Source organism: Harpia harpyja, chromosome 4, assembly GCF_026419915.1.
Source record: "Harpia harpyja isolate bHarHar1 chromosome 4, bHarHar1 primary haplotype, whole genome shotgun sequence".
Classification (NCBI taxonomy): Eukaryota; Metazoa; Chordata; class Aves; order Accipitriformes; family Accipitridae; genus Harpia; species Harpia harpyja.
In genome coordinates, this window is record NC_068943.1 from 44,585,941 (window position 1) to 44,612,695 (window position 26,755).

The window sequence follows — 26,755 nt, forward strand, 5'->3', positions numbered from 1 at the left end:
CTCCTGCAAGCTGGTTCTCCAAAGCCTTCATTGTTCCTCTATTGTTATTTACTATTGCGCTCTGCAGCTGCACTATTTCACCCCGTGGGCATAGTGCGTGTGGACAGCTCTGTCCGTTTGTCTCTCTGCTTTGAAATGCTACCATGGCTGTCTGTAGTAAATCTGAGCCACGGCCCTGTCCATACAGACAGAGCCATCAGCCCTGTGGCTGTTTGGACAAGGGTTTTTTCATAGCCAGTGCTATGAAACTATGTTGCGCATCAGTTGTGCACTGTGATTGTGCCTGATGCATTTCTCCAGGATGGACATTCTTGTCTAGTGGACATTCTTCACTTGTTTGGGAGATGTGAACGACTGACAGCATTGGACTGCTGGATGTGATTTAAGTGAGCATTGGGCCTGGTGAATTACACTATCAGCACCTCACAAAATGTTTTAATTTATCTGGTTGGTAGAAAGATCTTCATCTGTTACTGGTTACTTTTGGAAACTCAGACACACACACCATCAGGTGACTGGGAAGGATGATTTATGGATAGATAACCACTTTTCTTCCTTCCCTGTGTCTGCTTCCATCTCCAGAAGAGCTGCAGAACAAAGTAACGAACGAAACTGCTCTGAAAGAGACTGGGGGTGGGGTGTCCTCCTTTTCTCCTTAATTGTAATACTGTGAGTTAATTCAGTTTCTAGCAGGAACAAGGAGTTCCCAGCAGCCCTTAGACATCCAGATAAGACTGAGCTGTTCATTCAGCCCCTTTGGGTTCTCTGGTACCTGCCTCACTGCCAACTGCTTCACACAAACTTTTTGGAGAGTCTTAAATTATTCGAGCGTGACACAGAGCAAGGGGTTTTGCATTCTTAATTGGCAAAGCCTTTTCCCACTCCACTCTGGAGGCCCCTGAGCTGTCCTGCCAATTTATTCTGATCCTGATTCACAAGCCTTGCAAACATCTTCCCAGGGCTGCCCAAAAGCCCTGTCAATGTAACTGAATCCTCATCTGCCAGTTCTTATCATCTTCTCCTGAGGCTTTCTCAGTATCCTCCTGTTTGACTTACAACACCCCTTCTTGCAGCCACCCTGCCCTCCAAAAAAGCCCTGTTGGTGTCTCTGACATTACCTGTTAAAGAGGCAATGCACACAGAGGAGAGAAGGAAATAGGCTGGGTTGCAGGTGAGCCCTCCAAACTGTACTAGCCACAGCTCTTCCCCAGGAAGGGGAGATTGAGGAAATAAACAGCTGGGGATGCAGATGAAAGAAGGTTTTTGGGGGGGGGGGGGATAAAGAAGGAAGATGCAGCAGAAAGGAAGGTCTCCCTCTTCCCATTTTCTTCTCCTCTCCTCTGCACTTTCTTGCTCTCTCAGGGCCTTCATCTCTCATTTATCTTCCTTGTCTCCTAGTGTTTCCTCTTATTGTCAGCAATTATCCCTGTTGCCTTTCACAGCTTCCTAGCTGGACTCCTGCAAAGATGTGACCAGCATTTTAGCAGGATAGCTCAGCCTGTCCTCAGGAAAGAGACCTGCGGATGTAGGGGCAGGGCTTGTTTTCATAGGATTGTATCATTGTTTGGTACTTGCCATTCTGTGGAAGCACTGCATTGCCACACAGCCCAGTCTTAGGTAGCTGGGATGGGTACCAACATTGGGATGTTCATACCATAGTCTTGAGAGCTTGGAAAGAAGGAAGTACTCTGATAGACACCCCAAAGCATCTGCATTTCTCCTTGTGCTCCTTCATTCTTTCCCTCTTCTCCTTACTGTCTTTACCCAGTGCCCTGTAGTTACCTCTCTCTCTTCTGCAAACTGATGGCTGCATTTTCCCCTCTTTAAAGTTTCCTGGCCCCTTTCCATTATTATACAGCCCCGTTCAAGTTCCTGGAGATTAATTTTTGCTTTATTTATTTATTTTCCTTTCCCTCTTTCTCCTTCTGCCCCCCTTCCCCACACACATATACACACCTACTGATTTACAGCGGTAGCAGGAGGCTGATGTTCTCTGCTCGCTACCTGCCATCCAGAGAGCCATTAGGGGCCAATTCATCACGGAAATGCCCCAGCCAAAGTGACTGGAAGATTCTTTACAGTCGCCGTCCCTGCCACAATCTCTAATGCTGTCCGGGGGTTTGGATTGCAACACGTCAGCTGTCTGCCTGAGCATGGCTGTAAGTGAGCTGTCTCAAGGCAGAAATATTATTTACAAGATAATGTGGCTTATGGAGAAGGGAAGAGAAAGAAAAGTGACTGCCACTGCCGAGGACAGTGGGGAGCAGAGCCTCACGTTCTGATGACTATGGCATCCTGCCACTCGAAGACACACAGCTCTGAGCTCTTAATTAAGGAACAGGGGAAGGCGGGGTGTGGGATGCTGACTGATGGAGGCTCTGAGGTGTCCTTGTGAGGCAAGAGAAAACCAAGTTTGCATGGAAAGGGGTGGGGGATCAGCATCAAGACAATTCCCAGGACAAATTCTTCATTGGTAGCAACATCTTAGCATGGTGCAGGGAGTTCAAGTGTTTTGTACTGATACAGTAAACATGCCACTTCTCTGCTGTGCAATTTGTTGGTATTGACCAGAGAGGGGATTTCCCTGGGAAATGTTTATACACCTCAGTTCACTCCTGGATGACAGCAGCAAATTTGAAAGGTGAAGAAGGCTGGCTGTGAGGTGAGATCTGGGAATAGGCTGTTGGCAACGATTCAGCGCAGTCAGTTCTGCCATTGTACCCGGTACGTGGGATTTCAGGGAGCCCAGCCTTCGAGCTGAGCAAGTGCTGAATCCATGGATGTAAGGTGGGAGTCAGTGGCAGATTTTCACCCTGAAAAGTCCTGTAGAAGTTGTCCTATGTGGTTTGGGAATGTGTGCAGACATTTCATAACCATGCACACATGTAAAGTGGGTATAATTTTGAGGCCTTGGGGATGGGTAGTTTAGTGGAGATACTGGCTACCACTATGATACCCAAACCCATAATTGTTGCAGAATAAGGTCCATATAGTCCAGTATCTGGTCTCCATGAGCAGCCAGTAGCCAGTGCATTAAGAAAAGTACAAAAATTAGGTGTGACAGACAAGTTCTACAAAGCACCTTCTTCCCTCATTCCTGTCTCGCTCCCCTCCCCTGAATTTCTTTTCCTTCTCCTCCTCCTTCTTCCTCCATTCCAATTATCTCCTTCTTTCATCACTGCCGGAGCTGTAAGTACAAAGTACCAATTAGCTAGTTTTCAAGTTTAATTAGGTTGGAAGGTAGAGCAAATTAAATCCTTTTATCATACGTTTCAAAGCGCTTTCCTATCAGGCCCGTGGGATAGGTTTCCTTTGAATGAGGTCCGTGTTAGTCACCGAGTAGCTGGCCCAGGTCACAGAGCTCTCCAGCCATGGAGCAAACAGGAGATGAAACGCAAGATATGATATATCTCCCCCTCACCCCTAAATCCTACACTCAGGGCATCTTTTTTGTAAGGTTTAAGGCTGCACGTACCTCTGCTCCACCTCAATAAATTGAGCATTGGTCCTTAGCTCTTCTAAGACCTACGTTAATAGCAAAGCTCTCCTTCATTTCAACAGCGCCAGGAATTCAGTGAAGACACTGTGACAAAGCCCTGCAGAAGGCTTTCAAGATAGTTAAATAATATCAAGTAGCAGGTCCACATGAGTCCCTCTGCACCACATGGGGTGACTGCTTGGAGGCACCTTTATTCCCTAAACCCTTCTTTCTTTGAGGACAGAACAAAGGCAGAAAAACAGATCCAGGAATATCCACCTGATTTAAGGGGAAATTGCAGAATAGAGTAAGAAAGCGGTTAGCCCTTGAAGACACACTGGGCTGCAATTGTAGCCACAGATTCCTGTTCCTCTTGAGCTCTGACTACTATGTTTCAGTATGACCTGTGTCCCCCCATGAAGATGCCTGCACATGGCTACCTGAGACAATTTCAGAGCACGTTGGCATCTTTGCTCCTGGAGTCCCTGGTTCTACTGGCCTTTGTGCCTTACCAGTTGTGTTGTCTGATGCTCTAACCCTCCCTCCTGTGCTTCCCTGTGTGTTGCAGATAAGCCACTACCTCAGGGTGCCCCAGGAGGCATTATTGGGATCGTGGGAGGAGTCATTGCAGCAGCTCTCATCATCGGCGTGGCTGTCACCGTAATTATTGTCTACAGGCGGCAACAAAAGAACCGCACTGAAACGGACAATGACCTGTAAGTAGCCCCATGCTTGCAGAAGTACAGCACACTGATGGTACAGGTGCTGTTGGATGGGGCAGCAGGCAGAGAGCACTGCTGGCCTTTCTGCTACCTGCACACAAGAAAAGCTTGGCAGCAAACCATTTTTCCTGCCATTTCTTCCTATCTGCCTCCCTCTGGCTCACTCCTCTGACTCTCTTCCCTTCCTTGGGGCCTCTAGTGCTTTCCATCCTGCTCTCTCCTATTTTTGAACTCTTATCGCAAGCCTTAAGTGGAAACTGAAGCACAATGTTGCTCACCCAGATGCTGCTTTTGCTGTAGCATATCCTTGGACATGGTGCAGCTGCTCAGTGCCCCTCACCTCCAGTGGTTGGAGAGGATCCTATTCTTCCTTTTTCAGAGAAATGGCTTCAGGCTCCTGAATTAGACTGAATCTGTCTAATTCTGTCACCAAAGAGGGGTCTCTGGTAGACCCTGAGCACCTCTGAATGTATCCCAAAGAGTCCAGAAGGGGTTCACATCCACTCAGCATTCCAGTTTTGTACATATGGTGCCAGCCTGAAGACATGAACTCTGGCAATACGAGAGTAGGGAGAGGGGACCCCTGAGGGGCTCCTCTTTGACAGGTACTTGCTTTGCTCTGCCCTACACTGTGCAGCACAGATCCCAGGCAGGGAATTTGGTGGTGTGGAGTTCAGCCTGTGCAGCATGAACAGAACCCTCTGCAGAAATATTTACCCTGGCCTCTTCCTGAAAAGCTCTATCTTGTCACTGCCTTTTCACAAGAGCACCCCCTGCTTCCTTCCCACCTCAAAGGGGACACATGAAAAGCCCAAAGGCTAGAAGTTTCTTTTATCTTCCACAACCCCCCACCTCATTGTTGTTACATCTTGGCCACATTTTGTGCTCCATTTAATCCCATTTGAGAGAGGGCATTGGAGGATAGCGGGAGAGAGAGGGAGAAGAACCGGAGAAAGTAGGAGGAGAGACAGAAAGGCACACAAACAAAAAAATAGCACCACAAGGTGAAATTGCATCAACAGCATTGGCCCTATGATACAGATGCATTCAGACAATCCACTTCCCACAATGGCCCTCCATGCAGGCAGAGGGAAGAGCCACTTTAGCTGAGAATAGAAACACAATGGTGCCCTAGTCTGCAGAGGTGCTGCCTCTATTGTGGAGCCCGCTCCAATGCCTCCCAAAGTTAATAGCACTTCTTTTCTTTGGAGCCATGAAGTCAATGTTTTGCAGAGCCTCGGGGACCCATTTTACTCTCCCCCTTACCCATACACTCTGGCCCCACGCTGGAATCCATTGAGTTGCCAAGGAAAGTCGCCCATCTCTATCAGAAGATTTGGTGAAGTTTGTACAGAGAGAAGGGAGGGGGACCCAGCTAATTAGTGGATCAGGGTTTTAGTAAGTTTTGTAAAAGGATTAGACACATCTGTGCATATGAACAGAATGTGCAGAGACAGTCTCTAGGCTAGGATTATAATGGCTGCCAATCCTTATGCTCTGGGGCAAAAGCTGATCCCCTGACTGGGGGTCAGGGATGAATGTCCCTGCATGGCATAGCACGTCTATGAGGAAGATTCAAACTCCTACTGGGAAGCCTGTGGCAGGGGTACCATTCCAGATAAGCTACCAAATTGGGGCTGACATTACCTTGTTGATTTGCAATGACCACTGCCAGACACTTTCTAGTACCCTACAGCCATAAAATAAGCCACCTCCCATGGGATGATTTGGAGCCATTCCAAAACAGTGCTGGGAGACAGGTATCCCAGCTGTACCTTCGGGATCTGCAATCCAACATGGGGATTTGCTTGGAATTATGAACAGAATGCTAGGAGGGAGTTTATTTCTATTAACAATTCTAATTGGGGTGAGAAAGAGGGCACGGGGGGGGTACTGAGAATAATCTATATGATTATATTGGCAGCACAGTGACAAACACAATCAAATCTTTGGTGCATGCAGGATCCGGCTTGTTATGACACATCAAAGCAAGCAGACCCCTTTCTCTTGCTCTCTAATCAGCAACCACTTCTTTATCTGCAGAATTGACTTGCCCCCATCCCACAAACCTGCCCCACCACCAAAGAGGAAACAGGAGATGAAAAGCCACCTGACTGCAGAAGACATCCAGGTATGCCTCCCCAGCCCAGCTGCAAGTTCCTTCCTCTGGCAAGGAAAACTGATTCCAAGCAGTGTCCACAGTGCCTAAATGTTGGAAAACAAGGTTTGCAAGAGCAAAGAATTCCATGGCCTAAGTTTGAGGGGCAGAAAGTAAGGACTTGTCTGCCCAAAATTCCCAAAGACTGGCACTAATTGAAAGCTATAATTTGGAACCTGCTTACTCCCTTTCATGGGGATTGAATTTCAAATTAGATGGTGTTCAGCTGGGCTCTTAGGTGTGAGGACTTTTCAGCATCCTCACCATCTTGAATGTCATGAGTGGTGTGAGAAAGACAGACAGAGAACAGGAGGCAAGAAATATGGCAGGAGCAAGGGAGAAGGTAAGATGCACTGCCCTTCATGGTGTTATCTTGTGGTGGTGTCACCTGAAGTCGATGTTGTCCCAAGCTGTGACAAAGGATAGTACTTGCTCTTCTCATCCCTCTTCTCTCTCCTCTATTACAGGTTGTTCACTTAGACAACACAAAACACGAGGAGGAAATCCAGAAAATCCCTTTGCAGACTCCGTACTATGACATGGCAGCCACCGAGCCCTCTCCTTACACTGACAAACTGGTAAGGAGATCAGGGTGCTAATAATGCTCCCTGACCTCATCTTCACCCCCAGCCTCACTGCCTTTCACACAGGTTCTCCCACCCTATAAAATAAAAGGCCCCCACCATCCAGTGGGGGCGAACAAGCAGCCTTCACAGTCCAGGAGCATCCTCTCCTGGAGGAAGGCAACCTCCACACTCTGATCTCAGCCCACCTCTCAAATACCACTGACCCTAATTCAGCACTTGCCCCTTTTGCCCTTTGTTTCCATAGGTCCTAGAGCTGTGCCTTTATGGGTCATTGGACTGCCGCAACCTGTGGTAGTCTCATCTTTACATACATATGAGAGCTAAGCCTACAAGCCAACTATCCCACCCTGGTCACTCTTCACCTTCTGCAGTTGAGGCCCTGTTAGATTTTGCAGCTAAACAAAGCAGCTCTTGAAGAGCACCGTGCGCTGCAGTGAGAGCTTCACAAAGCAATTTTCTGCAGGGCAGAGCGTGCCAGTATTTGGCTCTCTATTGACAACAAGGTCTTTAAACCCCCCTTTTTTGTGTGGATTTGTTCAGCCTCAGATAGGGAGATGCTAATGTGAGGCAGCAGCAGAGAGAGTAAGGGTCAGGGAGAGATGTTAACAGCCATGCAGGAAAGGCTGGTTTTCAAGGACTGAGGCTGAAGGAGGAAATGTTAGATTCAAGGGGCAAAGGCATAGGAAACAGAGAACAGGTAGGATTAGCATCCTCCCTTGTTGAGAAAACAGAAAACCTTCCTCCTCTCACACCTTAGACAATATCCTTTCCCTCCCTCACCCCGTGGCATGGGGCTGCTCCCCCCATCCTCCATGGGAGACGTAGAATCCCCATGTAAACGCTGCAGGTCTCTCTCAAACTCTTCCTCCATGTGGGGTGGTTCAGAACACTAAACAGCAAGCCTGGTGCTTCTAGATCTCAGCAATGTGAACCCAGTCTTTTGAGAAAGCAATGTAAATATGAGCCCATACTAGAGTAATATTTTATGAACATAACTAATTATAACCCTCCCTCCAGTTCATCCTGGTATGACCCTTTAATGTATATTTCTGTGCAGATAATAGAAGGACAGGGCCCAGTGACCTTTAGCTAGCAGAATTCTACAGCGATACAGATGCCAAGGGCATTGAAAATAAAAAGACACAGTGCCCTGCCGAGCTGTGTTGGTGTGATCCTATTTACCTCATCTTAGCTGAACATGGCTGATGTTCCTAAAGAAAAACTTCCCTTTGGAGCTGACCCTCAGTCCTGGGGCTCGTCTCCAGCTCTTTCTAATCCTTGCTGAGTGATAGGTGAGTTTTAAAGGAAACACAGGATGCTAGAGCCAGATGGGCTGCACTGTGGAAAGCGTCTGAGCGCCAAATTTCAGGCAAGCAGGAGGATGGAGGAGCTCATTTCAGGAAATAACGAGCAGCCAGTTAATTAAGTGGCAGAGTTAGTGATGTGAGATGGGGCCTGATGGGTAGCTGCTCCGTAACCATGGGAACCGAGTTTGCTGCTCTCAATCCTGGTCTGAGAAGATGTATTTCTATGTCCTGTGCTTGGCACTCACTGCTCCTTACCTTGGTTTTAGCCAAGAGGTGAGGCACTGTGGAGCCCTTATTTCATTTGGCCCATGAAGAAACTCCCTTAGCAGTCAGGATGTGGTGTCTGGGAGACTCATCCACTGCTGCCACAGCTCTGCCCGCTCTTGGCACAAGTCTAGCACAGCTGTGAATTGGACCTGTCCTCTGGTCAGCTTGGCTGGCAATCCCTGTAAATGGTATCAGGCTCCCCCATCATGCAAACACACCATGCTTTGGCTTTTTGCCCCAGGAATGAGATGAGGCTTGCTCCCATTTCTTGCTAAATCACTGTATCCTTTGGGCAGGCAGCAAGCTATTCAAGTTTGTGACTGGCAAGGGGAAGAAGGGTGTCACTTTGCTGCCTATGAGTGCTGGTTTTGCTGGATTCTTCCCAGATAACAGAGGGAGTATGTACTGCCACAGCCAGGGCCAGGTGTGCATCACGTTGCCCAGCCACGCTTTGCAAAGAAACCAGCTCTTGCCATCCTCCCTGCAGGACCACTCACAGGCATTGCAGAGGCCTCCTGTTCATGTCACACACATGCACTTCCCTGCAGAGGGGATGCTGAAGAGTGTCTGGGATAGCACTCGCATGGAAACCTTCAGGGAACCACAGGAGGGATAGTGGTAGTTACCAAAACCAGCACACTCAGCTCAGGCCCAGTAACCACACTCCAACAGCGTGCTGAGGGACTCACCAAGGCAAGCTAGACCTGCACAGTCCTTTGCCTGAGAGATGGGTCAGTTGGAGGATGAGGAGGGAAGCACATTCCCCTTCAGTTTCACTGGATCTCTGCCAACCTCACTTTGATACAGTCCCCCTGCCACCATATTCAGACACAGATGTAGGCAGCTGCTCTGTTGTATATATGGTTCTGGGATCCTTTAAAGGGGAAGGCATAAAAGAAAGGCAGGATATTCTTGTTCTGCTTGTACTTCATCTGGAGATTTGACTTGGGAGTGTAGTGAATAAGATGAGAGTTGAAGGGAATGGATTCTGCAGGAAAATGGGGCGGGTGCATTCAGCTTTAAATGAATTGTGCAAAACCTCGTAATTTGGGATAAACTAGATTTATCACAAGACGGCATGAAAGCCACTGCCTGGGGTTGACAATTTCACAGCCCTAGAATGGGAGTCAGAAAGTGATTAGAGATGGCAAAGAGCAAGGGAAGGGGAAATGGGAGAGGTGCCAGGAGAAAATAAAAGAGGCAGGTGGAGGAGGAATCCACAAAGAGGGTGTGCAGGTATGTGTGTGTGGATGTGTGCAGATGAGTGCTGGCAGGGGACCAGGCGAAGGGGAGAGGCTGGGGCATGTCTGCAGGGACAAGATACCTGCAGAAGGGAGCAGGGTTGGGCCCTGTGTTAGAGGCTACAAATGAATATGTATGTTTATGTGTTGCAAACTGTGGGAAAGATAACATGAAGCTGACAGCACAGAAATATGCAAGGACAGTGTAGTAGACAATTAAGGGTACAGAAGTGAGCATAGGGGTGATGGGATTGCCTGCAGCATTTGTTTCTGAGCTCTTGTGAGGTAAAGCTTTGGTTTATGTGAGGATATCTAAGCAGGAGTGAATGGGATGGAAAGGTGAGTGTGTTTTTCAGATAACACCCACAAAGACTATGCATGTCTGAGAGTGCCCGTACCCATGCGTGTCAGTGCACAGAGTAACGTGTGTGGGTAAAAGCAGAGGTGTGCTCTGCATGCACGTGGCAGTGCCTATGTGTGATGTAGAAGCTGTGTGTTCGTGTGTGAGAGAGGTGGAGGTACAAGTGCATGTAGGAGCAGAAGTATGATTAGTGTATATGTCAGCAATACCCATTTGCACAGGTAGAAGAGAAAATTTTGTTGCTGCAGACAGCAAAATAATTCCTTTCGGTTTACAGGGCAATTACCAGGGTGCCGATGCTGATGATTTACACAGAGCGCTTGCATGTGGCAGTGCTAGACCTTGTATACAAGTCACATTATTGATATTGTAATAAATTCTACTCCAAACAAGCAGCAGGGAGCAGGAGCAAGCCCAAGAGTGGCAGAAAGCAGGGGAGCTCCATGGAGAAAACACCTCCAGTGGGAAGGAAGTACTATTTTGTAGAGGAGTGAGGCAAAGTAGACAGGACAGGAATGAGGAGGTAAAGACAGTCTGCCTTTCTCTGGGACTAGAGGAGGTACTGAGATACAAAGTTCAGGGGGAAAGAGTTCTGCAGGGCATAGGTTTGGGTTTGAGACTGGAGCTGGCATTACTAATTTTCTTAAATATCCATAGACACTCAGTCTGGGTCCAGACACGAAGCAGAGAGGCCGTAGGATACACAGCTTTCATGCCAATAACTTGCCACTGCCACTTGGTCACCCCCCCAAGGGCAGGACAGAGGGCAACCTCAAACCTCCTGGTCCTCTAGTGTCTAGCTTCGCTGAGCACCACAGGGGAACTGGACACTGGAAATGCCGCTGCAGCCACGTTTCCCTTTCCTCTCATCCCTGTGGCTGAGGGGCACCATCAGAGAGCCAAACCCTGCTACAGAACAGCGCAGCAGTCAGAGATAATCACTCACTGAATAACCCCTTCCAGCAACAGGCACTAAACCAGCTCATTACAGGGCTATAAACTTCTGAAAATGGCTCTGCCACAGCTGGTACATGGCTGAGGACACTTCCAAACAAAGAGAAGAGAAACATTTTCAAATTAAACACCTTTTGCATAATTGCCATGTGATGGAGTCCTTTTGGAAAGGGGATAGAGAAATTGGAAAGCTCTTTCAGTTGGAAGAGACAACTCTCTCCTCTCAGAGAAGCTTAGCAGATGCTTGGCTAATGCTGACACAGAAAACAGGCCCAAAAGCAAGTACTAAAGAAACTCCACAGGGCAAGTAGCCAGGGTATCCCCTCATACCTTGGCTACTGACACCAGGGCTCCTCCTGGTGACTCATTTTCCCAACTGAGGAGTGAGGTTTCCATGCAGTCCTGCCTTCCAGGGTTCTCTGACCATTATTATTTGCAAAGCATGAAAGATGTCTTGGTAGGAATGATCAGACAAATTGGATAATATTCCATTCATGCAGTTCTTGCCGATAAGCCCGCTTAGTAAGGGAATACCCATAAATATTTTCATGCCAAAGAAGGATGCTTTTAGCATCTATTAGATGTTATTACAATGACAAAATCATGCTGCATAGTTAATCTGCAGTAGCGTACTGTGCAGTTAGTCTGGTGTTAAAATGTAGCGCTTAAGAACTCTGCAGCCCCCATGCTAGGGCAAAACAACAGTATTGGCTAAGCAGTGTCATTTCCCTATGATAATGTGTCTGCTGCAAACCTGCCCTTGGAGCTACGGCTTTGAAGCCATTCCCTCCAGGCATCTCCTTCCCAATACCCCAAATTCAAGCCTTCCGCGTGATTTTTCACTCACGCCCCCAACCCTGCGTTTGCCTCCAGTGTGCTGCAATGAACCCCAAATTCCTGGGTCAGAACTGACAGGTCAGGTATCCAATGAGGCTTGAATTCACTGAACACCCCTGCCTAAGGAAAATGCTGATCCCAGAGGGGCTGATGGGAAGGTCAGAGCAGCGAGATGCTGCTGGGAGCAGCCCCAGTAAAAGGGGCAGATGGGGCAGTTGCTGGGAGTGCTGCCAACCCGGGCTGAGTCACTCAGCTCAGTGGTGGATATGGGGAGCAGTGCCATTGGGACCTGTGCTTTGATTTGGAATTTTACCTGACTGATTGTTCATTACCTCCCTACCTCCCTCTTCTTAACTGTTTTTTCTTCCCCCCCCCTTCTTCTTTCTCCCTCCACCCTTCACACACTCCCTCTCCCGTCTCATTCACTCACTCCCCACCTTCTGCATGGTTCCTGTGTTCTCACTCCCCCCACCTCCCTACTTCGACCCCAATTCCTCCCTCCTGTGTCCCCACCGCCTTGCTGCTCTCTTCTCTCCAGAACTCTGGCAACAAGGACTGTGATGTCCACTATGCAGAGCTGGACACTTCCGCTCTGGCCTCGTCACCCAGTCCTCGGACCTCCATCCATGCTGGCGGAGACCTAGTCGAGTATGCAACCATCCAGCCCAACTTACGCTAGCGCATGTCACTCTAGGCCCTTTCCCCTCAGATTCTGGCCTCAAGGTACATGATCACACTCTGCCTTCCTCACTGCACCCCTCTGAAGTCAGTGCTCCCCTCTGCATCTCCTCCCCTTCTTGTGGAGTGGCCCCTATGCATCCAGTCTGTCCTTCTCCCCACTCCCTCCACCTCCTGCATGCTGCCCACAATGGCTGCTCTCTTTGCTACCCTTATTTCTGGGGGTGCTCACAGGAATGCCTCTGCCTTGTCTTGCCTTCTGTGCATGCTCTTTGCAGTGTTTTCCTTTGCTTTCTACAGTGAGGTGAGGCATGTGGGAGGGGGAAAGGCTTAATGGCTTTGTTTCAGAACAGGGGTCTGCCTCCTCTGCAGTCAGTGTGGCTGGAGACACAGGGAGAAATGAGGTGGGTTTGAAGGGTACAACTCTTGGTGTGGGATTTGGTTTGGGGAATTTTTGTAAGGCTTAACAGCATGAAGCAGAGCAGCAATACTAGGATGTGCAGAAGCTGAAGCCAAAAACCTCATGGAGATGTTAAGAGGGCCTTTCCAAGCTAGTCAGTACAAGAAGGGGAAGCAAAGAGAAGGGGACTGACAGAAAGAAAAAAAAAGGAAGAGTTTTCGTGCATGGAAGCAACTATAGTTAAGATGGAGCATATGTGCATGTGTGAAAGAACAAGGTGGGAGAGTATGTGGGAGAATACAGGAACACATAAAGGTTCCTGCACCTGAAAGAGTCAGTGAATAAGAGACAGTCAGAGAGGGACCGCATATGCAAAAATAAAAGAGCTTGCCTTGCGTGAGGTTGGTGCAGACAGCATGTTTGAGAGAGAGGGAGAAAGATTATTTTCTTTGGTGCTCTCCTTCTCAGATTAGAGACCAGACCTGACTGTTTCCCTGTTCTGATGTTCTTCTGACCACTTTAAGGGTCACCAAGCTCCTTTAAGCTCAGGGCCTGTGGTAGGGGCTGATTAGGACTCAGCTTGCATTTAAACCTACAAGTGGTTCTGGACCATCTCTGGCTACCAGTGACCCTTTGAAATGGAATGGTGTTTGCAGTAGAAAGAGGTGTCTTCAGCTCCTCTTACATTCCCTCACCCTATAATCATACCCTTTTCTTAGGTATTAAAGCCACCAGGTCCCTGTCTGAAAGGGAGGCAACTCTCCCTTCCCATCCCACAGGAGATTTGCTGGGTGATGCCAAGAGTTGTTGGCCAAGGAAATGCTATTGGCAGCCCCCTCCTTGCCTATAACTCTCCCTCAGTCCTGTGTATTCCCCAAGTTGTGGTGACTGCAGCTTCTGCCTTAGAATCATAGAATCATTTAGGTTGGAAAAGACCTTTAAGCTTTGTTCCTTCCCCTTTATTTTGCTGCCTTTCAAATTGGAGGAAGGGGCTGTGGGTTTAATGGGGCTACAGCCCCACAGGGATACTCAACGAAGAGGTGCAGAGAAGGGTGTGGAGACAAGGAAGAAAGCAAAGGGAGACATGAGGTGCTTTGCAGCTCATTGAATCCCTCTCAGGTCACCCAGGGTAGATCAGAGGTGGCACACAGAGAAGCAGCAACCTGGGGATGGAGAGGGGTGGTTTGCAGAAGAAGATAAAGGACAAGGGCATTGGATCCTTGGGAAGGAGGGGAATAGCTCTTTGCAGGAGGATAAACAGGAGAAAAATGGCGTTTTTAAAGTGTCCCACTGGACTGTCCCATTGATTAGTGCCTCCCTGCAGACTAGGAACATCTGTGCTAACAGGTGGGTGAAGGTGGAGCAGAAACACTGGGGTAGAAGGTGTGCAATGGGTTAGTTCAGTTTGCCTTTATCCCCATGGTCCCTGGTTTTCCTGTGTTGGAAGCAGCCCCATAGTTCCCTTGCTGTAGCAAAAGCCTTCCTAGGTAAGTGTCTGCAGCAGGCCTGGCCCGGACCAGAATGGTAACCTCTCTCTCTTGCGGTGTCTCACCCACCCCTGCTCCCAGAATGAGGATCAAGGTCTTCGTAGACGTAACGAGCGAGAGTGGACAGTAAGTTTGGGATTTGTTTGGGTTTTGTTTTCTCCATTTGGTTGTGGGGTCTGTTTGTCACTGGAGAGAGGAGCTGATCAGCTCCCAGGCACCTGCCTGCCTGTCACCAACAGGCAGCAGCACTGCCAGCCTCTTGCACACAGAGAGAGGATGAAAATGCCAACCTAGAGGAAGATGTGGTTGAAAGCAGCCACCATCCCTTATGCCTTCACCTCCAGTTCCCAACAGTTTCTTGGGCTGCACTGGAGGACACTCCCACTGCTACAAACAAGGCAAACACTCCCTAATCCATCTTGGGAGGTCTTGCCTTCTCCTCCCTGGGGTGGGGGATTTTATTGTGAGCAAAAGGACAGTAATCCTCCAAATCCAAATTTGGAAATCCTCCCAGTTTCTCTGAAGTAAAAATAAAGCCAGTCATACGGTGCTTTGAAGGTGTAATCTCACCACCACAAATTCTCCCTGCTAAGAGACACCACAGATCAGGACAATTTTTTTTTTTTTAAATGTTTTTTTAATTATTTCCTCCCCCTTCACCTCCCCACACTCCTGCTCTCAGTTTTGTTTGGGAATTTCTCGTCCCTGTTACAGCAAGAATAGGTCAATATCATGAGACTTGCACCAAGATCCCAGCAAATTAGTGACCAGGGTTCAGGTTCCCAGCTCTGCTTTCTGCGTGTCCCCATAAAACAATTACACCTGCACCAGCTACAGATTTGGTGCAGACTAAGCTGGGGATGTTGGAGAACCATCAAATGTAGCAGCCTTGATTCAGTTCCCAGTTGCCACATTTCCTTCCTCTCAACACCAAGGTTGCCTGAATACCCCCTCAGGTCAATAGCCCCATTTCCAATTTTCAGGAGAAATACAGCAAAGAACTAAGGTGTCTCCTTATTAGTTTCCCATTTGTAAATGAGGATAACAGCCCTGCACTGACTCCAAAAGGGTAGAGAGAAGGACTCAGGAGGGAAACAGCAAGGAGGGCAATGTTTAAGATTATTGATGGTCTAAGATGCTATAGGAATGCAGAACAGGTACGTACTATAGACAGCAAGAGTTAAAAGCATGCTATAAGAGGGAATGCAACTTTATGAGCAAGTTTTCTGCATAAGTAATACTTGCATGTGTCTGTGGGTGCATCCATCATCATAGGTGTTTGCCCTATATTTCGGAAATTTCAGTGTTCCTCATGCTCAAGCTTTTCTTTTTCTGAACCCAGGGGCAAGTCCCTCTGTCCCATTTGCCCTCAGTTTTGTCCTCACAGCATTCCACCACTCCTAAGAGCAAGCTCAGGACCACTGGTATCTGCTCATCCCTGATATGTTAATGTTTGTTCTTTACTCAGGACAGTGATTATTCTGTGAGCTCCCTCATAGATAAGGTGTCAAACAGAGCAGGAGCATGCCAGAAGATACCTAAAGTTGCAGCCATACTTGGAAGATGAAAAGCAGCCTGAAAACGCTGAGTAGGGAGTTTAAAAACAGGGAGGAAAAGATGCGAGGCTCCCAACACCATGATTAAATGCTTCTTATTTTTGGTTCCTGTTATATTTTCTATCTTCCAACACCTACATCCTCTCCACTGACTGGTCTGCAGTATGACAACAGTCTTCTGTTGCTGTCACTCAACAAAACTACTTCTTACTGTCCATCAGCCTGTGTTGCATCCCAAAATTCAAAACCAACTGATGGAGAGGGTCAGGGTAGTGGCAGCCCAAAGTTTGAATAGTTTTGAACAGCAGGGACTTTTCCCGGCCAGGGAACAGGTTAACACATCCGTTAAGTGCATGAATGTGCACTGTGTTTGCTTTGAGTTTGGCCAAGCAGAGAAAACCAGCCTACTTGTGTTTGTGAGCCATGCTGCAAGACTAAAGATAAGTTTAAGCTGCATGAGAGGTTATTAATTGGCTCTTGAGCTTTTGAGCAGTAGCAGAAACCACAGTCCTCTGTAGCGGTATCAGTCCAACTCTCATGTAATAGAGTCTTCAGATTTTCCAGACACTATAGCAGAGAAATCCTCAGGACCCTGAGAAGGAGTTTTTCACTTTTAGACCAGTAAGAACTCATTATTTCAGGATGATTAAAAGTATAGGATATGGTCAGATTGGAGGGAAAGCTGCCTGCAGCACACCTAGTTTTACCAAAGAGATGATCTGCAAATAGAAGAAAAGCTGGAGACAGGTGTATAGGGGATGGAGAAGGGTCGAGGGGAAGTCATGGCAGAAATGAAAGCTCCCTAATTCAGTCAAATACAGGCTGTTTAAAGGTAATCTGCCAGGCTGTCTGAAACAGATAGATTGCTGACATCCCCTTTAATCAAGCTCTTGAAAATAAAACTGAGAGGGGAGGATGTAACCCAGATAATGAAGAATTGCATGGAGTCATGCTGGAAACAAAGGCAAGTGGGAGAAGTCAGGTGGGGGAAAGTGGCAGAATTGTGTGCCAGTTCAATTTAATTAGTTCATTATCCCTAATTTAATTTCAAAGTTTGTTAAAGATAAATTAGATTTGGGAAAAGTCACAGTGGGACTGGGGAAGGAAGTCAAAGGGCACTGGCTGCTAAATATGTTAAAAAACATTAGGCTGATTTTGTTCTCTTCCCTTTTGCTACTTAGAAATGAGATCAGGGAACAAAGCCAGAGCAATGTGACTCCTGGCTTCGCATACTGAAGAAAGGTGAAAGGAGACGGGGAAGTCTCTTCCTTTGACCCTGATGCTGGCATTCTCCAGCTGCCCTGCTCTGGCCCCACTCCCACCTGTGAGAAGTGAGCACTGCCCAGAAAGAAAAGAAGAACTTGTTCATACTCACCTGGCCAAATAGAAGTGCTGACAAAATCACACTTATTTTCTCTAGCTCTACTTCATGGATGCTTGTTTCATGCCCACATTAACTGATAGATAAACAGAAAGAAATATGCTTTGCTGACCCAGTATATTGTCAATAGGCAGCCCATAAAATAGTATCTCATGACCCTTTCTCCTTCTTTCAGTGTTAGATGCTAACACCCAGCTCAGTTTACATAAGATGTCTACTATGTTAACTGAGAATCTCTTTCCTATTAGACCTTTCCATCTATTAGATGTTTTGAGGGCACATATTAGTATGAAGTCCTATGCTTTTCTGTTGCATGCTCAAAAAGCATATAAACCTACCCTCTCATTTAATTGATAATAGATTGCTAGTCTTGCTAAGAGACCTTCTTGCCTACTACATCTTACTAAATATCAATCATTGAGACAACTTCCCTGTCAGGTTAGCTTTATCCAGAAAGTTGAGCTATCAGTTAATGACTTACCTTTATAAAGCAGGAGGAGAGCATGGCTAATACTTTTTTTCCCCTTGCAGGTGTGGAAAGGAGTTCTGTTGTGTTTGAGATTTCTTGAGAGTAGATTATACAGGAAGAGAACCTTTGCACATTCTATGCTGGCTAACACTCTCCCTAGCTGTTAGCCCTTCTTTATCCCTTTTTATCAGCTGGTGCAATCAGAAGAATAGCAAACAGCTGCTCTTTGTTCCCTGCTTCCCTTATGGTATGGATCCCTGTTTATGCTATAGAATTTATATGAAGATAACTGTTTCCAGGCTTAAAGTATGTGTTGCCACAGCCTGCCTAGTTTTCCAGCCACCGAGTTGTGTGTGGTACAGTGTAAATCTGAGTCTTGAACTCTGCAGAGGCCTAAACTTTCCGTGTAAATATAGCTCCCACCTGGGAATGGGAGAGCTGTGAGTCAGGGCTGCCTAAAGCAGCTAGGAGGAGATTGTAGGGGTTAAGGTAGAGTTAGTGAAGTTTCCTCATGTCCCCTGGTTTGGGTTCTTCCAGTCAAACAGCTACAATGCTGCATAGCACCTCTCCACCTTTTCACTTTGCAATTAAAAGCCAGAAGTGGACAAAAACCTCATGAGGTAGCTGTGGGAATGGCCCACCTGAATTTCAGGTACCAGTGCAGCAATTCTAAATAGAAGGGGCCTAGAGCCTACTATTCTTTGCTATCTGGCCAGTCAAGATCACTGACTTTTAAAAGCTTGAGCAGTGGGATATACAGTTTTGCCAAGGAAAGGGAAATGAAAATCAAATTGACCTTAGTATTGCTGCTGTTTTCCTGGTGCTAAGACAAACGTTCCATGCTCTAGCACCCTTCGTTGCTCTTAGCAAGGCTGTTCCTGAAATTGCCTTAAGACGGTGCAGCCCTTCAACTTGCTTGTTCCTCTTCTAGCAGTCTGAACCATCAATAAATTATTGTCGACACTTTGTTTTCTATATGATTTTTTTAAGCATCCTGGTGAAATATTTATCCAGGAACTGGCAGCAGATGAGCAGAGTAGATTGTTCTGTTCCTTCAGGCATTCTCTCCTGAGGGTCAAATCCTTGTCCTTTCCACTAAACCGACTGTTTCTGGTATTTTGAAAGAGAACAAGGAAGGACTCAAGGGCAAGTTACTTGCTTCAACCAGCCCCAGTTCAAACCACAGGCATAGAAGGTGATTGCCAGTGCATTTGCTCTCTCTTAGAGAAGAGATTAGCCCATGAATGTGGGTTGACTTTAAAGACCAAAAGCACGGTCCTCGCTAGATGTCCCTCCTGCTTGGGTCATCTTGCGGGGCTTCAAACTGGAGGAAAGAGCTTGTGTGCAGGGAGGAATCCTTCCCATCTGCTGCCACCCTCTGGGGAGCCAGAGTCCTGGGCTGTGGGAAAGCTCTGCACTCCTCTGAGCTTGCACAGCCGTGCCCCGCAGGAGCACCAGGAGAGCAGGGGGGGATCTCTGTTTTCTTGTTGCTGCTGTTTGCATGGAGCTTTGTGGGAGAAAAAAGGTCTCTGCGATTTTTGCACTCGAACAAGCACTGTTTCTTCAGTATTGCTTGCCACACCTCTGCAAAATTATCTCAATAGAAATCAAAGCACTTTGGACTCCAAGAGGTTTTCATTCAATTCGGCACTTAAAGAGGAAGAATCAGATTTTGCAAAGCATCCATGAGAATACACTCCATCAGAGGGAAGATCGTGGGACCACAGAGCAGTCTCAATCTTGCGAGAGCTTTATATTCTCTGTAGTTGATTTAACTTACAAAACTGGCCCCAAGGCTTTCAGTGGAACTGCTCGCATAGGTAAAGCTTAGCACATGCACTTCTATCTACTAGGTAAACATTAGACATAATAACCTATTTTGCCTCCAAAGTCCCTGGTCAGACACATGTGCCCTTTAAATAATAGAGCATGAGCCTGGATTAGATTAATGATGCATACAAGCACTGCTTTTTCAAAACTCAGGTGTGGAAGAGTTAGGAAGATTGAAAATAAACTGTCCTTTCTTGGCCAGCTGCTTATTTTATCCAGAGAGGCAGAGCATTTACAAGCAAGGGGCAAACCATGCAAAATCTATACATATTCATCAGCAATACAGGTATTTCAGGAAATGAGACAAAAATTTTGAAATGTGAGGATTTATCACCTGGGTTTCTACTTTTCTGAAGCAGTAAGCAGAACTATTTAATTTTCCATCCTACTTGTTATATGTATGTCTCAGCAAGGAACTGAAGAGTTGTACATTTTATGGCCAATGATCCCAGAGTTTTCACCCATTGACTTTTGTCTCTACTTACAGAACTTTGGAAAGTGTCACTCAGAGATATCGAATGCGAGTGATTACCTGACCCGCTGTTACTCACATGAAGATCGATATCTGGAGAAGATCCCTCATGTCTATACCCCCTTGTCAGACCTCCCACGAGATCTTTATCCTCATCATTCTGACATCTCCTTCTGCTGCCCACCTCCCGGTTCCCGGGCTCCTTACATCTGTCCTAAGGAACAGTATGTTTAAAGTGTCAACACAGCAAAATGAAGAAGCTAATGTTTTTCACTTCTCCTGACCCTGTCACTCAACAACCAAGGCCTTTTAGACCCCCCCTTTGCCATTGCTTATTTTATTTATTGATTTTTAAATTTTGGTGCAATTGTAATTGACATGATTGGGTTAAATATCTGCCTGGCTTGCTAATGCTCAAGGGAACACTCTGCCTTTGCCCACGTCTCATTCAGTACTTGCATCTTTCTTTTCTCATCCTGGCCCTCCTGTATCAAGCTGGCTATCTGTGTGCATGCATATGTGGGTGACAGCTGCCCTGTGTTGGATGGGATGTGCCCAACCTGATTAAATGTCCGTAGGTTCCCTTGTGTCAATCTCTACACTGTTTGCACCAGACTAGCTGGGTGTGGATTCTTCACTGCCCTTGTTACAGCTTGTGTGAAGTTTTACAGCACAGCCAGTGCTCAAATCTGAGGCTGTAGTGGGGGTTTTATTCCCTCCTTTGGAGAAACTTGTTTGCCCCTTGGCAGTGGGGATAGGAAATCCCTGTTGTAAAGAGCTAAACAGCCAAGATTGCAGAACCAAATAATAAGATGCTTATAATGAAAGATGCTCAAAACCAACCCAAGAATCGAGGAAAGGGTTTGGTTTAGGGGTTTAGTTTCTGTCCTTTTTCCCTCCTGCTCCCACTCCCAATCTCTTGGATTGACTCTTTTAAATCCAGATGGCATGGGGACATATTCTGAAGCCGACACATTTGGAGAAAGCATCCTTTAAATAACCATCTTATAACCTGAAACCCATAGGGGATAAAAAATTAGAAAGGAAAACATTCTCTCTAATTTTCCTTTTCAAAGCCTAACATGACCCCCCACTAGCTTTCCCCCCTCTCTTCCTTGCATCTGTTGATTGGAATTTTAAAATGAACTCAGGCAGCATATAAAGAATAAACCATTATTTCAGGTAATCTTTTTGCTCTTAATGAAGGATAAAAGCCAATAGAGGAATCTGGCCTTTTAACTTTTTTTAAAGCATCTTAGTTTTGGGACTACAAATTTTTTGATATTGGAAAGTGTGTGGGTGTGTAAATCCAAACGTGTACATTCCTGTGACCACAAAGTGTTTTAGAGAAGGGAATTTATTTCCACATCACATTTGTGTTCACTTGTATTAGAGGAAAAATAAATATAGATATACACTTAAATGTATATAAAAGCAAAGAAGAGGAAGAGGAGAAAGAGGAATGAACATCCTGTATAAGAGCTTGGTTTCAAGGAAAACTTTCATCTGTTTCACCCAGGTATGGCATAGAAGAGATGACGGCTGGGACAGTTCTGAACAAGGGGATATGCCTTCCTGGCGAATGGGCATTTACTTTCCTTTGTCTCGGGTTGGGTATTTGGCATTCTGCAGACATTGCACACTTAACATCACTCAGGAAACCACGAGGATGTTTGAGCAAAGTGCATGTGGGAGGGAGAGATGGGGACCACACCATTATCTTGCTGCCCGGATACCAAACAACGTTTCAGTGTGACTTGTGCAAATGAGAAGTGAAGCTACCATCAAGATGAAAGCCTCCCTGTAAGAGGAGGTATGAATACTGCATTGGATGCTACCAGCCCAGCTCCTGCCATGCCACACAGACTAACGCACCATTTTATTTTTGTATATCTGAATCTAAACAGCTATAGTTGTTCTATGCACTTTCTGTGTTCCCATCACCTAGGGTAGCCTCAAGACTCACCCTGCTTGTCCCTCTTCCTCCACAGAGAAGCACATCTGTGTTCACACTACCTCATGGATTCCCTGCAGGCTAATAAATAGATCTGTATATAAGAGAGAAGTTTATACTTCAGTTAGTTAAGCAATATAGCACTGTGTGAGGATGACACCACACGCATGGATCCCCCTGGGCCCTTGCACGGCATACAACACACCCTTGTAGAACCAACTCTTCCCACCCCTCTTCCCCTGCTTCTCCAGTACATGTTGCCACTTCATGCTTTGTGGAGACACCACAGTAGCTGGTCACAAGGACAAGATTTCATCTCTGTGGTGGGAAATCGCTGCGCAATGTGGGGAGATGGTTTCCTGCTGGGAGGTGGTTTCCCACTAGATTGACAGGTTGTTATATCAGCTAGGTGACCTGGCTCTGCTTGGCTGGGTGTGGTGTGGATGAAAGGGCACTGATGCATTTCTTGGAGAAGCTGAAATGGCCAGTACCTCTAACAGGCATAGCAGCTATCATATGTGCTAGAGCATGGAGTGCTCTCGTTCCCAGAGGATCAAGGGACTATACAGATGTAGCCTTAGAGCATTAAACACAACTTTTCCAATGCCATCCTTTTGGTCTTGACTGATGGAACCCTTTTTGGAGTCATTTGGATTCACATTTCCTCTGCCAGTCTCCAGAGAATTCAGCCAGTCATTTCCTTACAAAAATGGACTCAAGTGCTATGTGTCTTGATGCAGATAATTTATTTCCTTCTCTTGTTTTCGTCTCAACATACCTTGGGGTACTTTCTGGTTACCACAGAGCTGGAAATTGGGTGTGCTCTGAACTGAAGCCACAGCCAACACATTCACCCCAGCAAGGGAACCATGCTTTGGAGTCTGCCAAATCTGCCTTTGGGTCACTCTGTTTGGAAAGGTGATCAGGTGCTGGAGAACCCAGGGGTCTCTGAGATCCTGGAATGAACCCAGCATCATTTACCATGGAAGAAAAGCAAGCAAAAGTCCGGTACACACTTCCTTATTTGCATGCCTGTAATAGCAGGATGCTGCCTGCACAGTGGCAATTAAAGTAAATTTGATTTGGAGCCTTCACCTGATGCAGTTTCAGACAGATCTAAGAATTTAAATAAGTGGAATATGGTCAGGTCTTCAGATACATAAGGAAACAAGCTAGACAAAATGGTTGTTTGCCAGAGGAGGCAGAGAACATGTTGCAGGTGGTTTTCTATGCTGCCCGTGGCTGGAGGGATGATGCTTTGATGAGGACAGGGAAGGCAGAGATACAGACTGCAGCATTACAGAGAAACTCTAGTTGCCTTGTGCAGCTTTGCAATTGAGCCACAGAAGACTGCCACAAAGGGTTTTACTGTGCTTTTCAGCAAAGGGGAAAGATTTTCAATCCTCCTTAGAAAGGGAAAAAGCAAGAAAAGCCTAAATTCAAAGCAGTAGTTCAACTTAGGCCAGCACATATATTAAGCTTAGCAATGTCTTGGTTCTCTTTGCCTCTTAACAGCCTCTCTTCTCTTTAAGAACTGGCTTGGTCTCAAAAAAATAGCAAAAGAGAGTCTCCACACACCACCAAATTCCCTTGTACCCTAGGAAGAGGGGGAAAACCCCCAAAGAAAAACCCTGAAGAAAGAGATAGGGAGGTTCTAGTCCATTGTTTCGGTTTTACAAAGCTGCATTTAGAAATGGTTCTGATCCAGGGCTCTTATTCCTCCCTCCCCTTCTGTACAGTTGCACAATGTTTGCGTAATGGCTATTTCCAAACTTTGCTGCACCTGTTGCCACGGGCTTAACACTAGCTTTGCTTCATGATAAGGCTACCCATGTCTGCAGTGACCTCACAGGTGCAGAAATCCTGCTGCAGCAATGCTAATGAGAGGTGTTCCCCTCCTGCCATGGTGCAAAATGATTTTAAAAGATCCCTTCTCTGGGAACAGAGCTATCCAGTAACATTGTTGGGGGTAGATTGCTGAACGAGTTGAACAGGAAACTGGTTGATGGTGATCATGTGTCCAGTGGGCTAGCAGTATATGGGAGGAACTGGTGTTCTATTTCTGTCTCTTACTGGTGTGAGACATGAAGCCATTCTTCCTGTTACTGGGGTGAAATGTCGTAATTTCTGTTCCATATGTTGGTGGCACTGACACAAGAGCTCTTGCAGATGGAAAAGTCTGATCACAGAACTTAAATAAAAGTGAACTGAAGAGTTATAACAACTTCTCTCATAGCTGTGAAACTTGTGTGAGGTGCTTGATCTCTTCCTTTCTCCCAGTGCTGACTGCTTCCTGAGTTGTTCACTACATCTATCACCCCTTGCACATTCAGACCCCAAAATGTACATATGTGCACATGCACTCCTGCTTTTGCACTGAGCCCCAGGAGTTACTGCCTAAGTTCTGCCTGCTTGCAAACGCTGTCCTCAGGACTAGATAAACCCTCCTTTCATGTTGCATCCTTCACTGCCTGCAGCAGTGATGGGGACATGAGACTTAAACAGAGGAGCAGTGTTCAGGTAACCTGCAAGGCAATGCCTGGTGTGCTTTACTACTACAGCTCTGCCCTCAGAGCAACACAGATGTAGTTATGATGCCCAAGTGTACTATGAGAGATGCCTCTTTCAGTTAATTCATTTTACCTTTTAGCTTTCTGGGAAGCCTCCTCCCAGTTTCCCCATGCAAGTGGGTGGAATAGATTCAGAGCCACAAACAGGCAGTCCTCTGGGCCAGCAGCTATTTAGGGAAGGTATAGGTGAAGTCATCCCCAGGGGACCCCTCCTCTCTAGCCTGCTTCTCTTGCCAGCACCCTGATTTCCTTCTGCAGGCAAGCAGCACTTCTGGTTCCATATGCAGGTATACACTGAATGTTTTAAGGCAACAAATGCATTCCACCTGCTTTTGCTGCAAGGGACTGCTTGACAGCCCCTGCTGCTCTCTGGTGCACTACATGGGAGCTGTCAGAGAGGGATGGGAATCTCAGAGACCACTCCTCTGCCCCATCCATAATGCAGGGGAAAGGAGACTACTCCATCTCTGCTCCTGCTTAATTACATGCTCCGCTAGCACTCATGAATCACGGTGCAGTGAGCGGGCAAGCATTGGTGTCCCAGATATTTCTTCACCAGCAGCACATGGCAATCAAATGTACCTCGGTCAGGGGCAAAACCGGGCCCTGCACCAGCTGGCAGGAAGCACTCCCTGGTTGATCTGGATTAGCAATAGGTGGATTCATACGAGAAACAGGCAACAGAATAAACCCCCATCTTTATAGGGGGTTCTCCGCTTAAAAAAGAGTGAAGCAAGCAGTCCGGTGAGAGGGTTGGGGGCAAGCGTGGGAAAGCACTCCTGTCTGCGGGGATTTCCTCTGCGGCCCCATGACTGTGTGCCATGCCCCAGGGACAAGTGGCCACGGTGCTGGTAGCACAGCCCCAGCCCAGCCGCACACCTCCACAAGCCCAGCAGCCCAGGAAGGAGCAGGATCAGGGCTTCCCAGCCAGGTTCCTGCCTTTCCCCCTTCCAGGCACTGCTCCATCCCGTGGGGGGGTGGAGGAGTTATAGACAGACAGACAGACACATTGGCATGTGCGTGTGTGAGCATGCATGCACTCCTGGGGGAACGGGGCATCAGTCCAGTCCAGCTGAACATGAAGCTCACGCTTACTTAGGAGGTGCCCTATCAGACTCATTTGATCGATACACCATTAGAGAATTTTTAGCACAAGCCACTAACTCTGAGAATGAAAAATCCCCAGGATATTTTTTAATAAAAAAGCTCCACTGCACAAGGATGGAGCCTCTGCATCTGGATAAAGACCTTTTGGAACAATTTAGTCACAGATCTGGGCTGGCAAATGGCAGAGGGCTGGGGGGGGGTGTCACGAAGGGAGGGTAAAAGGGTCTCTGTCTTCCAGCCAGTGGGCTGAATACAGCCTGCGTTAGCAGCAGCCAAAGCTGGTTATTACTGGGTAGGCATTTATTGGATTGCATGAGATAAGCTCTCATGACCATGGCACATTTTGCTGAGAACTCCAGCGTTTCTCTTGGTTGTTTCTCAGAATGGTTCAAGGAGAGCCACAAGTTATCCTCAGGGACAATGTGGCCCAGGACAGCATGCAGATCCAAGCACTAGCGCAGGATGGTGAAAGCAGACTGCTGGCAATGTTATCCTCACCTTGCACAGACAGACAAGTTCATCCTGTATTTCTAGAACCTGGCGTCTCCCCCCAAGACTGTATTTACTTTCTGAACAGGGGAAAAGAATCTGGATTTACCTCCTGCATGGCAGTTTAGAACAGAGATGCCATTTGCATGGAGACTCCCACCATATGCTCATATGAGTTGAAAAGGCACACAAACACCCAGGCTAGTATTAGAGACACTTTGCACAGATAAGGTGGAAAAGATGCCTGCTCAAACAGAGGTGCTGTGAAACACATCCATTCCTGCTTTTTTTTATTTCCCCACCACTGTCAGATGTGCAGGCAGGGTCAGCACTTAAGATGAGTGTTGAGGTCTCTTTCTCCAGTGCTGAATGTACTATGATCAGTGCCTCACTCAGAACAAAGTACCTCCTGCTGGGCCACTTTATGTGTATATAGAAATTTATGTATCA

The 26,755-nt window shown here is 46.9% G+C and overlaps 1 protein-coding gene across 6 annotated transcripts in view; it reads left to right on the forward strand.

Moving 5' to 3' along the window:
• The window catches only part of NECTIN1 (nectin cell adhesion molecule 1), a 109,159-nt gene extending 84,776 nt beyond the window's left edge, over window positions 1-24,383 (forward strand). The window contains exons 6-11 of one of the 6 annotated variants that reach the window (XR_008235122.1): window positions 4,047-4,194; window positions 6,244-6,331; window positions 6,826-6,936; window positions 12,451-12,635; window positions 14,559-14,603; window positions 20,201-20,266. Coding sequence is in view for 5 of the 6 variants with exons in the window: in XM_052786520.1 (XP_052642480.1) it covers window positions 4,047-4,194; window positions 6,244-6,331; window positions 6,826-6,936; window positions 14,559-14,603; window positions 20,201-20,419 (611 nt within the window). In the remaining variant the exon portion in view is untranslated. Of the gene's footprint in view, window positions 1-4,046; window positions 4,195-6,243; window positions 6,332-6,825; window positions 6,937-12,450; window positions 12,636-14,558; window positions 14,604-20,200 lie in introns of all 6 variants that reach the window. The other 5 variants (XM_052786522.1, XM_052786526.1, XM_052786520.1 and 2 more) reach the window with 5 other exon arrangements.
• Window positions 24,384-26,755: the final 2,372 nt, after the last annotated feature.